The sequence below is a fragment of the Balaenoptera acutorostrata genome, chromosome 3 (genome assembly GCF_949987535.1).
Source record: "Balaenoptera acutorostrata chromosome 3, mBalAcu1.1, whole genome shotgun sequence".
Classification (NCBI taxonomy): Eukaryota; Metazoa; Chordata; class Mammalia; order Artiodactyla; family Balaenopteridae; genus Balaenoptera; species Balaenoptera acutorostrata.
The window spans coordinates 32,327,743-32,339,965 of NC_080066.1; the positions used below are offsets into that span (position 1 = coordinate 32,327,743).

Below are 12,223 nucleotides of genomic sequence, written 5' to 3' on the forward strand. Positions count from 1 at the left end.
CCACACTGTCAAAGCTGGACTTACCAGGTGGATATCATGTAGCCCTCGTTAATGGAACAAACCCTCCACCCGGAGGCACCTGTCCTCTTGACTTCTCTGTCCCAGTCTGAGTAAGTTTCAAACAGCGGAGTTTTTTGGCTGCTGCCACCCCCAGCTCCAATGCCACCGCCTCCTCCACCTCCTGAGGGTACTCCATTAGCTTTGCTGGCTGTAAGAAAAAGCAAATAGTATTAATTCTGCTTCAAATTCCCTCTCCTCTCTCCGTGCCTCCTGTCACAAGCACACTGCAATGTGGCACCTCTTCCCTGTTTGTCTCCAGTCTCTCCAAGGCCCCCCTACCCGTTCCGGCCGTCCTGGGGAAGGGGCGGCCCCCCCGCAGAACAGCCCACTGTGTCCCGTCCTCGTCCAGCTCGTCGCCACCCTGCAGCACCTTCGATACCCTGTCCTTCCGCTGGCTCTGCCTTCAACGCCTTCACTCACAAACGGGCAACCTTGGCTTTGAAAGGGCTTTCACGTGACCACACTGGACCACTCTTGCTACTACGCTACACAGTTCCCCTCCCTTTTACTGGCCACCTTCTGAAAGGGTGACCGATGCCTGCTGCTCACGTTTCCTCCTTAACTTTCAATTGTCTTCTATCCCTACCGGTTTACGGACACCATTCACAAGTCTCCCTCAACTCCCTACCCCAAGCTATGGCGTAAATCCAAGTCACTGCTAGTTTTCTCCCCATGTTTTGCCTGGAAAAATGAACGTATCCAACAATCACCTCCGTTCTCAAGCTGTCCGAATCTTTCATCTTTCCAGTGTTTACTTCTTAACCCTTTTCTATGTATGACTCGCTATGACATTCTTGGTCTCCTATCTCTACACGATTTTTCTTTGATAAGTTGACATAGATTCCTTAGCCTCCACCAGAGTGCCAGGCCACTGGAGACTCAGCAGAGGGCCTAGACTTGACCTTCCTTAGCAAGGAGCCTTCTCCACTTGAGAGGCGCGGCCACCTGCTGGGAGCATGCGCACAGCCTCAGGAGGGCCTCAGAGTGACCACAGAGAAAGAAGGTATCCCCACAGGCAGCCTGATCTGCGTGACAGACGGCATCCCTCTCCTGGCCCAGGGTCTCCCTGTGCAGGCTGCAACCACGGCCAGTCTCTCAGCTGACAGCCCGACCAATGTTCTGCTGCACTCAGACCAGCCTGCAGCTGCCACAGGACACACTTCCTGAAATCAGGCTTTCAGGACGCTACCCTTGCCCCCAACTGTGCAATCATACTCATTTCCAACTGAATCCAGCAAACCTAAACAACTTCTCTTAAAGAGTCCTCGCAGACCTGCCCTGACCGTTACTGCCCATTATTCCCGAACTCCCATCCTCCTGCAGCCGTGAAAACCCTTCTTTGTCCCGTGAACATGCCACGCCCGTTCCCGTGGACTATTTACTAAACCTGGTGCAAAACAGGTATTTTCTGAGAACCTACCACGTGCTAAGGCCTGAACACTGACAAGCGAGCTAAGATTTCACCCCTACTTTGAGGCGTTGGTGACAGCGCGCCGGGTGGACGAGAGTGATGCGGGCGGAGGGGGAAGCCCACTGCGGCTGGGGCTGCAGGCTGGGGCGGGAAGGTCTCCGACCCGAGCAGCTCTGAGCAGAGTCCTGAGGAACCAGCCAATGCAAACGCTCGCAGGTGGCTGGTGAGGAGGAGACGGGCGTGCTGGGCAGAGCGGGACGTAAGACATGCAGAAGGACGGCACAGCGTCCAGTAATGAACTACAGCGAGCGCAGTAAGGGTGCCAGAGGTGGCGGAAGGGAGGCTGGGAAACGCGACGGGGCCTAGCCTCTCAAGCCGTGCTGCACCAGACAGGAACCACCAGCCACACGTGCTGCTTAAATTTCAACTGAAATTTAAATTAAACAAAGATTTTAAAATCAGTTCCTCAATTGCACCAGGCACATTCAAGTGCTCAACGGCCACATGTGGCCAGTGGCTTCTCTACTGGACGATGCAGGTGAAAGAACATTCCCATTACTGGATGGCGCTACTCTAGATTATGAAGGGTCTCAGGTGCCAGGCTAGCACTTTTGCATTTTATCCTTTAAGTGGCCTCAGAATTATAATTATGATGATTCTGATTTTAACAGAGCTTGTTAAAAATTAAAATGCTACTTCTAAGCCCATATCCTGGTGGGCCACTCTGTCTCAGTGCCTGCTCTGGAGTAACAACCACCAGAAGACGTGCTGGGGAACTGGGACTTGTGATCTCTTCAGAACGTGGAACCTGCGTGGAACTTCCAGGCAATTCCCATTTCACACGCTGTGTAGCAGAGCACCAAAAACCACAGCAAGCTAGCCAATACTAGAAAACCTAAGGAATTCATCATATGACCAAATTAAAGGGGAAAAAACCCTCGCAAGTGCAGAAAAACATTTGATAAGAGTCCAACACGTGCTCATGATATAAAATACAGAAAAATTTAGCAAATTGGGAATCAAAGGGAATTTCCTTCACTTGATAAAGGGTACTTATCAGAAACACGCAGCAAACATCATCCTCGTTAGAACCAGGAACAGAAACACTACCTGCTACCATCATTAGTAAGCAACACTGCACAGAGGTCCCCGCCAGGCAGTGACCACCACCACCAAAAGAGAAGCTGAAAGAACACACTGGAACTTTGTAAAGAGCTATGTAAATACTTGGCAGCTCAGCCCTAGCTGGGAGTCCAGACCTGCATACTTTTCCGTGTTCTGAGGTTACAGACTTAGGAAGCTAGGCTGAGAACATGCTCACCATTTACAAGATTGGTCCTCTGGCAAAACATATCAAGTCTCAAGACCTAACTAAGAATAGGTGAATTTTTCTGAACACAAAGTGAGAGCAACTACAAGATCTTGTACTGTTTGCTATTTCACAGGTTTTACTTGTTCAGAACCTGTCCATTTCTCAGCAACCAGGACCAGATCTCTGATATACTCAACATCTTCAGTGAGAGCTTATTATGGAATGTGTAGCAGGTACCCAATCTGCCATTACAAAGTCTGGAAATTTTAATGCTTTTCAGACAGTCCCAGAGGCCCGATGCCTGTGGCCTGCTCTACTAGTGGATTACTAATAGGGGCTGCAGCAACAGACTGGCCAAGCCAGTCATCTTAGGAAGATCTGGCTCCCCTGATGGTTACCTGACTGAGGTTTTAGGACACCCCTCCTCAGCCAACTGAAAATGAAACAAGGTCAGCCCTCCTGACCGTCACTATCTTCCGTGACACAGTTCACAAGTCTAATCCTAGACCGAGTTGAAATGATCTTAGAGTTTCCACTTAACTAGCCCCCTCCATATTCAGAATGGCCTCAAGCAACAGTAAAGACAATAAAAGTGGTCAACAAATGAAAAGAAAGCCTATCGCTTTGATGACACTGCAGAAATGAGAAGTCACCAAGAAGGGTGAAGAAGGGAAAAACAGAACTGCGATCATTAAGAAGTTCAAGAGAGCGGAGTCAACAAAGCGGTTCCGACAGGAAATTCGGACTTGGTGGGCCTGGGGTGGGGCCGGCATGGCTGTCCTTCTAAAAGCTCCCCCAGGGATCCTGGTGCACAAGGCTGGCGCGCTCCTATTCCCGAGACACGAGGACCAATCACAGCCATTTACAGCTACACTGAGAATATTTTAAAAACTGACAAGCAACCAACTTTAAAAATTTCTACACTATTTCAAACGGATTTTGTCCTCTGTAAGTGGTTTTCAAATAAGCATCTAAAGGAAAACCTAATACTAAGACCCATGTTTAAAAAAAAGGATAAAATTACAAAGTAAAATCACGTCACTGAAAATGTCCATCTTCTGCTGTGAGCCTACACTGCACCTTGAGATTATGTCACCGCATCTGCAAGCAGGTGTCTGTCATGCAGTGGAGCTGCCAACACTGAGGCTGCAGGTAACCTGAGGTTTTCAATTCTTTAGTCCAGAAGTATAACGAAGATGGATCTGTATTTTTGGGACATCATTTGTCCAATAATAAGCTGACTAGTGAAAACAGCGTCCTCGTGGTTTCTTTCAAGTTAAAAGAGCAAAAATAGAACCATCGTTCCTGTTTGTGCCAGTGCCTCCTGCAGTGTCAGCGTGTGGAGTGTCCCGAAGTCTGTGGGTGCTGGGCATCTCCCATACTTCAGGATCCTCACAGAAGTACCTGGATGACTGGCTTTTCACTCAAGTGATGCCGAACATGAAAGAAAACCTCAGAAGGCCTAAGGCCAGCTAAAAGATTCTTAGACAATTGCAGGGGACATCCTCTAGCTTCACATCTTATTTGTGGGAACAGCTTTGTCACCTACCTGCCTGCAAAAAGGACTTCTTTAATCCAGCCAATGAATCAAGGTGTCATCCAGAAGTTCAAGAGTGGATTATTGGGCCTCTTTCACTCACAAATTAATGAATTCTGACTGCAGTGTGTGGAAATTTCAGGCTTCTTTTGCTCTTAAAGGTGCAGTTTATGCTTCTGCAACAGCATGGAAGGATATGAAAGGATGTTACCCTATGAGGAATCTTAACAAAACTTTGGCCAAGTGTTATGTTTATGAAGTGACTGTCAAGGAGGAGGAGTCTGAAGGATGCAATATAAAAAGTGTTCCTGAATATTTTAAGTGTTACTTATCAATCGTTATTTTCTCCACAAGCTACATATGAGAAGATACAGAGAAGTAACTGACGGGAATAAGGAAACCAGTAGTAGGAAAGCTATGGACTGAATAAACTGTTATCAACCCAGAGATGCCCACGAGGAACGGATGAAGACAACCGTGAGAAGTAACTGAAGCAGGCATCACGTCACCAAACGCATAATGAAGTTCACTGTACTTGCTGAACATTGTGCAGAACTCATGGGTCTGTACCCTGGACTGAATCGTTTCTACTAGGAAAAAGGTATCATCCAGAATTGGTCTTGATCATCAACAAATGCAAGTGGGAATCAAAGGCTCTCCTATGACTCCTGTGCCCCTTGAAGCTTTCATCTCAGTTACTCTCTCGCAACTCTGGGTGAGAATCCTGTTGAGGATAACCCTGATGATCACGGTCTGCAGCCTGAAGATGCGCCAAAGGAACATTTGCCTAGCTACTAGTGCAGATCTACAATACTTTATTTTCGGACAATAAGTGAATTTTCTTTATGTCAAGAAATAAACTTTAAAAATTAGTTGTATTGGTCAAGCCTAGGTTACAATTAGTTGCACTGTGATAAGAAAAATTAAATTATAAGTATTTCGTTATCCCATTTCTGTTAGTACCATAAGATAAAAGCTATGACCTTTGCATCATCTCTATGGTGTTTACAAGTGTACTTATACCATATGCATCTGCAGATACTGTGTATTTTTCCTACATTTTAATGCATTTACAATACAGTGATACTGGAATATACTTTTATTATACAGATTATTTAAATTACTATATATGTTCTGAGGTAACAAAATGTAAAGGACCAGTAAAATTAATAATTTATAGGCTGCCCGTCCAGACCATGCTGGCTGGGGTGAATGGCCCTTCCACTATAAACGTGTAGCTGAGTCATCTCTCTCCCTTAAAGACTGGTAGAGCACATGACCCAGCAGGCAAATGGACATGTGGTCACTAACCTACGAGGGGCTAATGTCAGATACGACCTCATTGTTTTTTCTCTAGCCTTTTATGAGGTTAAAAAAAAAGAAAACTGGTTGATCAAAATTACATTTGTATATAAAAAGAATTACACGATCACTTGGAATATTCCTTGGTGATGACATATATGTGTACAGAACTATTCACTTTTATAAAAATCGTTTAAAATACACTTGTCCTTTGGATGAATGCTCATCTTCCTTTCATGAATCTTATTCAGAAATATAAAATCAATATTTTGACAATCTTAATGAAGCCCACTAAAAAGTTTAGTTATTTCAGCTTCTGCATGAAATCACACCTTGCCAAAAAAAGATCATGAGTTTCAAATATCTTTTAATTTTCTGCCAGTTTTCTTAAAAGATAAGATTACTTTATCTCAAGTTACCAATTAATAGGCGGGGAGGGAGAGGTATCTTCCTTCATCATAAAATACAAGCCAGTGACTACAGGCAAAATACTTGACATGATTCTCATAAGCCTATGTTTACAGTTGCTTATAGGTTCTTCCCCGTCACTTTTTAAATGTTATCTGACAAATGTTATCTCTTTTAGTATATAGTGCTTACTTCTCTAACAGTTATGAAGCTAATAATTCTACAATCATTAAAGCTCATGTACTTGGAGGCTTCTCATAAAACATAAGAATAAAATTTAGACAATGTAAAGTTAGTCACAATAGTTAATATTTTCATATTTACCTGAATTGTGGTATTTTTTCCCAACATATTCAAATGCAAAGAGTAGCTGGAGGTCTGTTGGCTGGGAATAATGAGCTATTGCAAGGCATACCTAGGAAAAATTCTACATTTAGAATTGATTTCAACATACTTAGTTAAATGAAATGTACAATAAGGCCTTGAGTGTGGGAGTGTCATCTGGGGCAGGGATTATAGACTTATTTCCATGTTTTCCTGTTGACCTAGAGTGTGAAAGAGCTCCTTAATGCCAGGGATTTCATTCATTGTTGTGCCCCATGACACTGTTTAATCTTTAGTGACTACATGCTAAGTATTCAGTAAGTGTTTGCTGAGTTGAATTTTAACAAGAATGTACTTTTATTCAGATAAACAAAACTTGAAAACTAATGAAGCATTCTCCAAAAAGGCAGTGACATATCCACTCCTAAAAAAAAGAAAAAGAGAAGTTTCATTTTTTATGGACTATAATGATTTAATACCATCAATTTGGAAGGCTTACTGTTAGGTATGAACTTTTAATGTTCTTACCTCATGCATTAAAAATCTAAACTTAATAGAAAAGCTACAACTTTTTCTTACAAAAAATAAAAATTAGTAAGAAATCCAGAGGTACATGGGTGGCTCAAAGAGGTACATCAAAAAAACTGTGTTTAAATAAAATGGTTTGAGACTATGCCTATGGTGGAAAAAGTGTGGGCTTTGGAATCCAACAGATCAGGGCTTGAATCCCAGCTCTACCAAGCACCTGCCATGTAACCTGTGTGAAGTCAACTCATCTCTCGGAGCCTCGATCTGCGCACCTGTACAATGAAGATAATACCTAGGCTGCGGTGAGGATGAATAACTTTAGCATACACCTGGCCTCGGGAGGAGGGCCACGTGTGGAAACATGGCTGCGATTACCCTCTACTGCTGTTGGAAAGAATGAAGGATAGTGCTCTGTGCCCATAAAGCCCTGGACTAGACCATGGGAGAAAACACTCTTAAATGAGCAAAGAAGACAGAAGAAACTGAAGACATATGCAAGGACAGAATAATAGATGTTCTTACTTCAAAAGATTAAGCATCATTTAGAAGAAAAAGCATTAAGCCAGAATGATATACTTTTGACAGTGAGCAAGCAAGAAGTTTAGTTAATTGTTAGTCCATGTCAAATTAGCGGTGTCTGGGGTGGGTTGATGCAAATTCTATTGACTGGTAAGTATGTGTCAGTTGCTTGTTTAAAATATATTTTAAGAGTCTTCTATAGAATAAATGTTTCCTGTCTTACTAAATTAAAACATACATCTAAGAGAACAGAGTTATCATTAGTTTTAGTTTTGACTAAAAACAACAACAACAAAGAAAGCTCCTTGAAACTTACGTAATACCCTGTTTTTCTTAATGCCTATGGGAGAGCTTTCTATGAGAGTCCCACCCAGGAAATTTAGGAGACAGTGACCTACATTCCCATCCCCTACCTGTTCAACAGTCTTTAAAGCACTTCTTCCAGCAGCAAACTACTGAAATGCACACCTTGAAAAAGTCCTCCTCACTTCCTGTTCCTCTGGGCACCATATTTAGTTTATAAGCTTTGTTGCACTTTTCTCAAGATTCTTTTTCATTTTTGTCCCATTTTTCTACACCATCATAGTCACAACCTTAAGCCATACTCGCCTTACGGCATCTCTGTGGGTTTCCCTACATTCTTAAAAAAAAAAAAAAAAAAAAAATCAACAACACTTAAGGGTTCTCTTCCAAAGATCAAATTTTGACCAACAACTTTGTTCTCTGGATAATCTGCTGTGGTTCCCAGATACCTGCATACTAAATTAAACCTTCTTATTCTAGATTCTTCACCAAACCAGCTCTCCTCTACCAGCCATCCTGTGCCCTCCCCACCACCCCTCAGCCGTCCCTGGTCTAGAAGCACATATTGTGTCTGACTCAGTCCTAGCCATCCCCTCGGCCACACTCTGCTCGAGAAACCCTTCCCTGCTGCTTAGCCAACCACGCTGTCTCTGTCCTCACCAGCCTTCCCAGACCGAGCCAATTGCACAGTATTGACTGTGGAAACCCTCCCGTTCTCTCTGAATAACAATAGTTCCAACAGAAAGCATCTCTTCAGTTAACTGTGCTTATGGAGCGGTACTTTCCAGGTCTTCACCCAATAGTCATGAGAGTGGATAAAAAGGAGGACATAGGGTTCTTTGTTTTACTTCCACCACAAAGTTCAATTCCTCAAGGGCAGGCACTACGTCTCCTTCCTTCAACAGGTATTTACAGAGCCGCCGCCACCACATCCTAAGCCCTAGGGATGCGGGAGTGAACAAACAGACACAAACCCTGTTCTCATTAAGCTTACATTCTAGTGGGGAAGACAGACACTAAACCAGAGAAACAGGAAAGACTACAGTAAATTAGACAATGATAAGTGCCAAAGGGGAAAATAAATCCAGCAGGGAAGGGGATGTACAGTGTTACAGTGAGGGAAGAAGAGAGCAGGTTAATAATTTAGAGAAGGAGACCAGGAGAGGTCTCTCTGCACAGATCTGAGGAAGCCCTGAAGACCCCTGCATTTCTGCCATCTCATCAGTAGCTTTCTGGAGGTGCTTTGTGCTTAATAGCTGCTGCACTAAAAATACTAGTTCATAAAATAAGTTACTAATATAGTCAGGAAAATGCTCCAATTCAATAATACTAGATATCACTTTCTCTGAGACATTCAGAAAGTAGTCATGGGCCTTGTTTACACAAAAGAAATCCACACATCACTGATGATGGAATATGTTTTTTATGGCCACAAAGCCTATCTGCTAGGCAAAACCCAACGTAGCCCATTTCTAAAAAGCCCTTAAAATAGCACAACCTCACATTTATAAAGGTTAGGAAACAAATGAGTTTATTTAATGGCATCCACATTTAAAGAAGACTATAAATACTGTAATAATATGAAACCAACTCAGTTTAATCACTGGCACAATGGTTGATTTTGGGGGGGGAAGGGGACACAGCCTGAACTATAGCTGTTGTTTAGCAGTGTAACCACAAGTGTGTAGGACTTAGCTCAGGTAACCTCAGTACGGGGTACCTCTGGGAACCCTGACAAAGGCACACACAACTTGTGTCATCCAGGTTACATTCCTGTTGTCACTGCAGGACACTCTGAGAAGATCAAGAAAGCCAGGAGTCCTCTTCCTTGAGCTTTTTCCCAGAAGTCCTCTTCCTTGAGCTTTTTCGTACACACTATTTAAAAAGCCTACACCCACATTCCTAGATTCCATCACTAAGAGTTTGACTTAAAAAAGTAGGTCTCATTTTCATGTAAAATTATTCTAATTTTGCAATGTACTCCCTAAGTGTTAAAAAATTTCAGAAAAACTCTCTCTACATCTTTAAAAACTGCCTCTGAAATAGTTCATTTGGCCTGGCTATCAGAGAAAATGAAGAAAATCTTTATTAAAGACATTAAATTATGGTAAATATTTAATTGGAGGAAAAAAAGTAAACTACTTTTGAGGTGATTTTTGGACCAAGGCTGATAATCTTTTCTGGACAGAAGCCAGAAGTACCCACGGTTGGTGGTTTCTCCTCCCAGACCAGCTGGGGGCACAGCACTGGAGAAGATTAACACACAGCCAGTGCTGGCACGTGGGCAAACAAAACTGGTTTCCTGTATTTCTGTGGTCTGAAAGCCACCGAGGAGTAAGTCTCAGATTAAAGGCAAAAATGGCAATTCAGGAAAGGCCAACTTGTTCTTTAAATAGATGAGTTGAATTCTTATTTCTAGAAAGTATGCCTGAACAAGTGGTTCAGAGCCAACTAATTTGAGAATAAAGTGGAGACAAATGGCATATATTTCACTTACTATCTTTTATATATATATATATATATATATTTTTTTTTTTTTATGTAAGTGATAAATCATTAAAAACAATCTTTTGCCCCTCAGCAAAGGTTCTTCAAAAGGAAATGGTGGCTCAAAGTTGCTTTGAGGCCAGATGTCCAATTCTAGATATCCAAATTCCTTTTCTCTTTACATAGACCTATCCCAAAAATCCTTATTTACAATCCAAGAATAATGAGGATGAATGTCATCTAATTTTGTCATAATACTACTCAGGAAATACCAACTAGATTACCAGAAGGCTTTAGAGCAATAATTAACAAAATGTGAACCAATTTAGCATTCTGAGATTTCACAATTCAAATAGGAATATAACTGCTTTCAGTATCTCCAAAAATAATCAATGGTTTACCCACCAGAGAACTCTGAACACGCATCTGGTCATTTTAAAACAATTCACAAAAATCAAAGCATTTCCAGAGAAAACTTAGCATTCAAAGTTTCCAGGAGGTAGAATCAAGCTGTAACTCCCCAACTGTTACCTAATTTTAGATGAAAACTTTCACTTGAAATAACACGGTGTGCTAGAAGTTTTGTTTTTAACTCATGAAGCCATTAAGCTTTGGCAGCCATACATGACTTAACCCTTTGTGTTTGAAAACATGTAAATCAGGGAAAAATTTCTCCATTTATATTCTTAATGCCAATGCTTCTTTTCTGTATTTCCCCCCTTATGACTGTACAAAGACAAAAAAAATATTTCTTTTGGGTCTGAGGTAACTGCTTTTTATATTTTACAACAGTGGGGAAAGGATTTTTGCCAGAAACCTGGTCTTGGGAAAAGGCATAAAAAATTGGACCAGCCTAGCCTGTTTTGAGTAGACAGTTCAATGAGGCCCCCTATAGCACTTACCAGCAGCAACAACAGGGAAGGGATATTCTGAATTTCCACAGCACTTTTTATCTGTTTCATTCATTTGGAAGCTAATCATTTATGTGTGAACATCTTTTATGCTGCTACTTTGTACTGTTGTTTTCATTTGTTCATGCTTTATCTCCTCAACTAAACTTAGAGCACTGCCTCACACATCAAACATGACCAACAAGTACTCTAGATGGTGCAAGAACGAGCCAGATAATTATGCTTTGCAATGACTGAAATACTGTCATCTGAAAAATAGAGGAGAGAATGGGAGAGATATCAACTTTCTAAAAGAATATTGGGCCACTGTATCAATTTCTTATTTTAAAAATATCGTGTCCTAACACCATCTCCTAAGTTCCATGGTGCCCCTATTCTTGAAATGATACACATCCTGAAGGTAACGTTTTCACAAGCAGATTCCTGATGCTGTGATTAAATTACAACTATATCTGAGTTCAAGAAAGTAACTTGGCTAAACTATGTTATATGCAGTCTACTACCTAATTAATTCTAAAGTCTTTCTACATAAGAATAGGCATCTCAAATTAGTAAAATGCCAAAATCACAAACTGCAGAATTGAACGGCTAAAAGTAGCCTTAAAAGTTATCTAGCTGAATTTCCCATCCTGCAGCATGAAGAAAGTAGTTATACACACTCTACCTGAAAATGTTTAGCCATAGATCCCACCACCATTCTGCTACATAACCTGGCTGCAATGGTCAGACATTTTCAGACATTCATTTCGTGTTTGCCCTCCTATAAAGAAACTATTGACTCTGGTTCTAAAAATAAATCTATCACCTCCTCACCAAACCATAAGAAGACAGCTGCCTTAACATCTTTCTGACAGCCACATTTTGATATCAACAGAAAATTTACTGCAGTAAGTCTACTGACCATGGAAAACAAATGCACCCCTTTTTGGTGGCACAAAAGCTCCCTCATCATTCCTCTATTCCCGATACATGACAGCAGGCTTCTCCTGGAGATTCTGTTACTATTCTCTGCATTTGCTGAACCATAGACTGGCCCGGGGGGCTTTAGGACCACCAGCTTCACTCCTCTGCTAAACCCAAAATCTGGAATCAAAGAAGGAGGAATTTCTGCCCTTGAATCT

The 12,223-nt window shown here is 41.9% G+C and overlaps 1 protein-coding gene across 5 annotated transcripts in view; it reads right to left on the reverse strand.

Annotated features, from left to right (window-relative positions):
* Positions 1–12,223, reverse strand: part of MTMR10 (myotubularin related protein 10) — a 45,570-nt gene that overhangs the window by 17,875 nt on the left and 15,472 nt on the right. For 4 of the 5 annotated variants that reach the window (XR_009007673.1, XR_449781.2, XM_057543866.1 and 1 more), the window contains exons 6-7: positions 6,355–6,445; positions 25–208 (exon numbers count right to left, since the gene is read on the reverse strand). Coding sequence is in view for 3 of the 5 variants with exons in the window: in XM_057543866.1 (XP_057399849.1) it covers positions 25–208; positions 6,355–6,445 (275 nt within the window). In the remaining 2 variants the exon portion in view is untranslated. Of the gene's footprint in view, positions 1–24; positions 209–6,354; positions 6,446–11,093; positions 11,351–12,223 lie in introns of all 5 variants that reach the window. The other variant, XM_007167507.2, reaches the window with a different exon arrangement.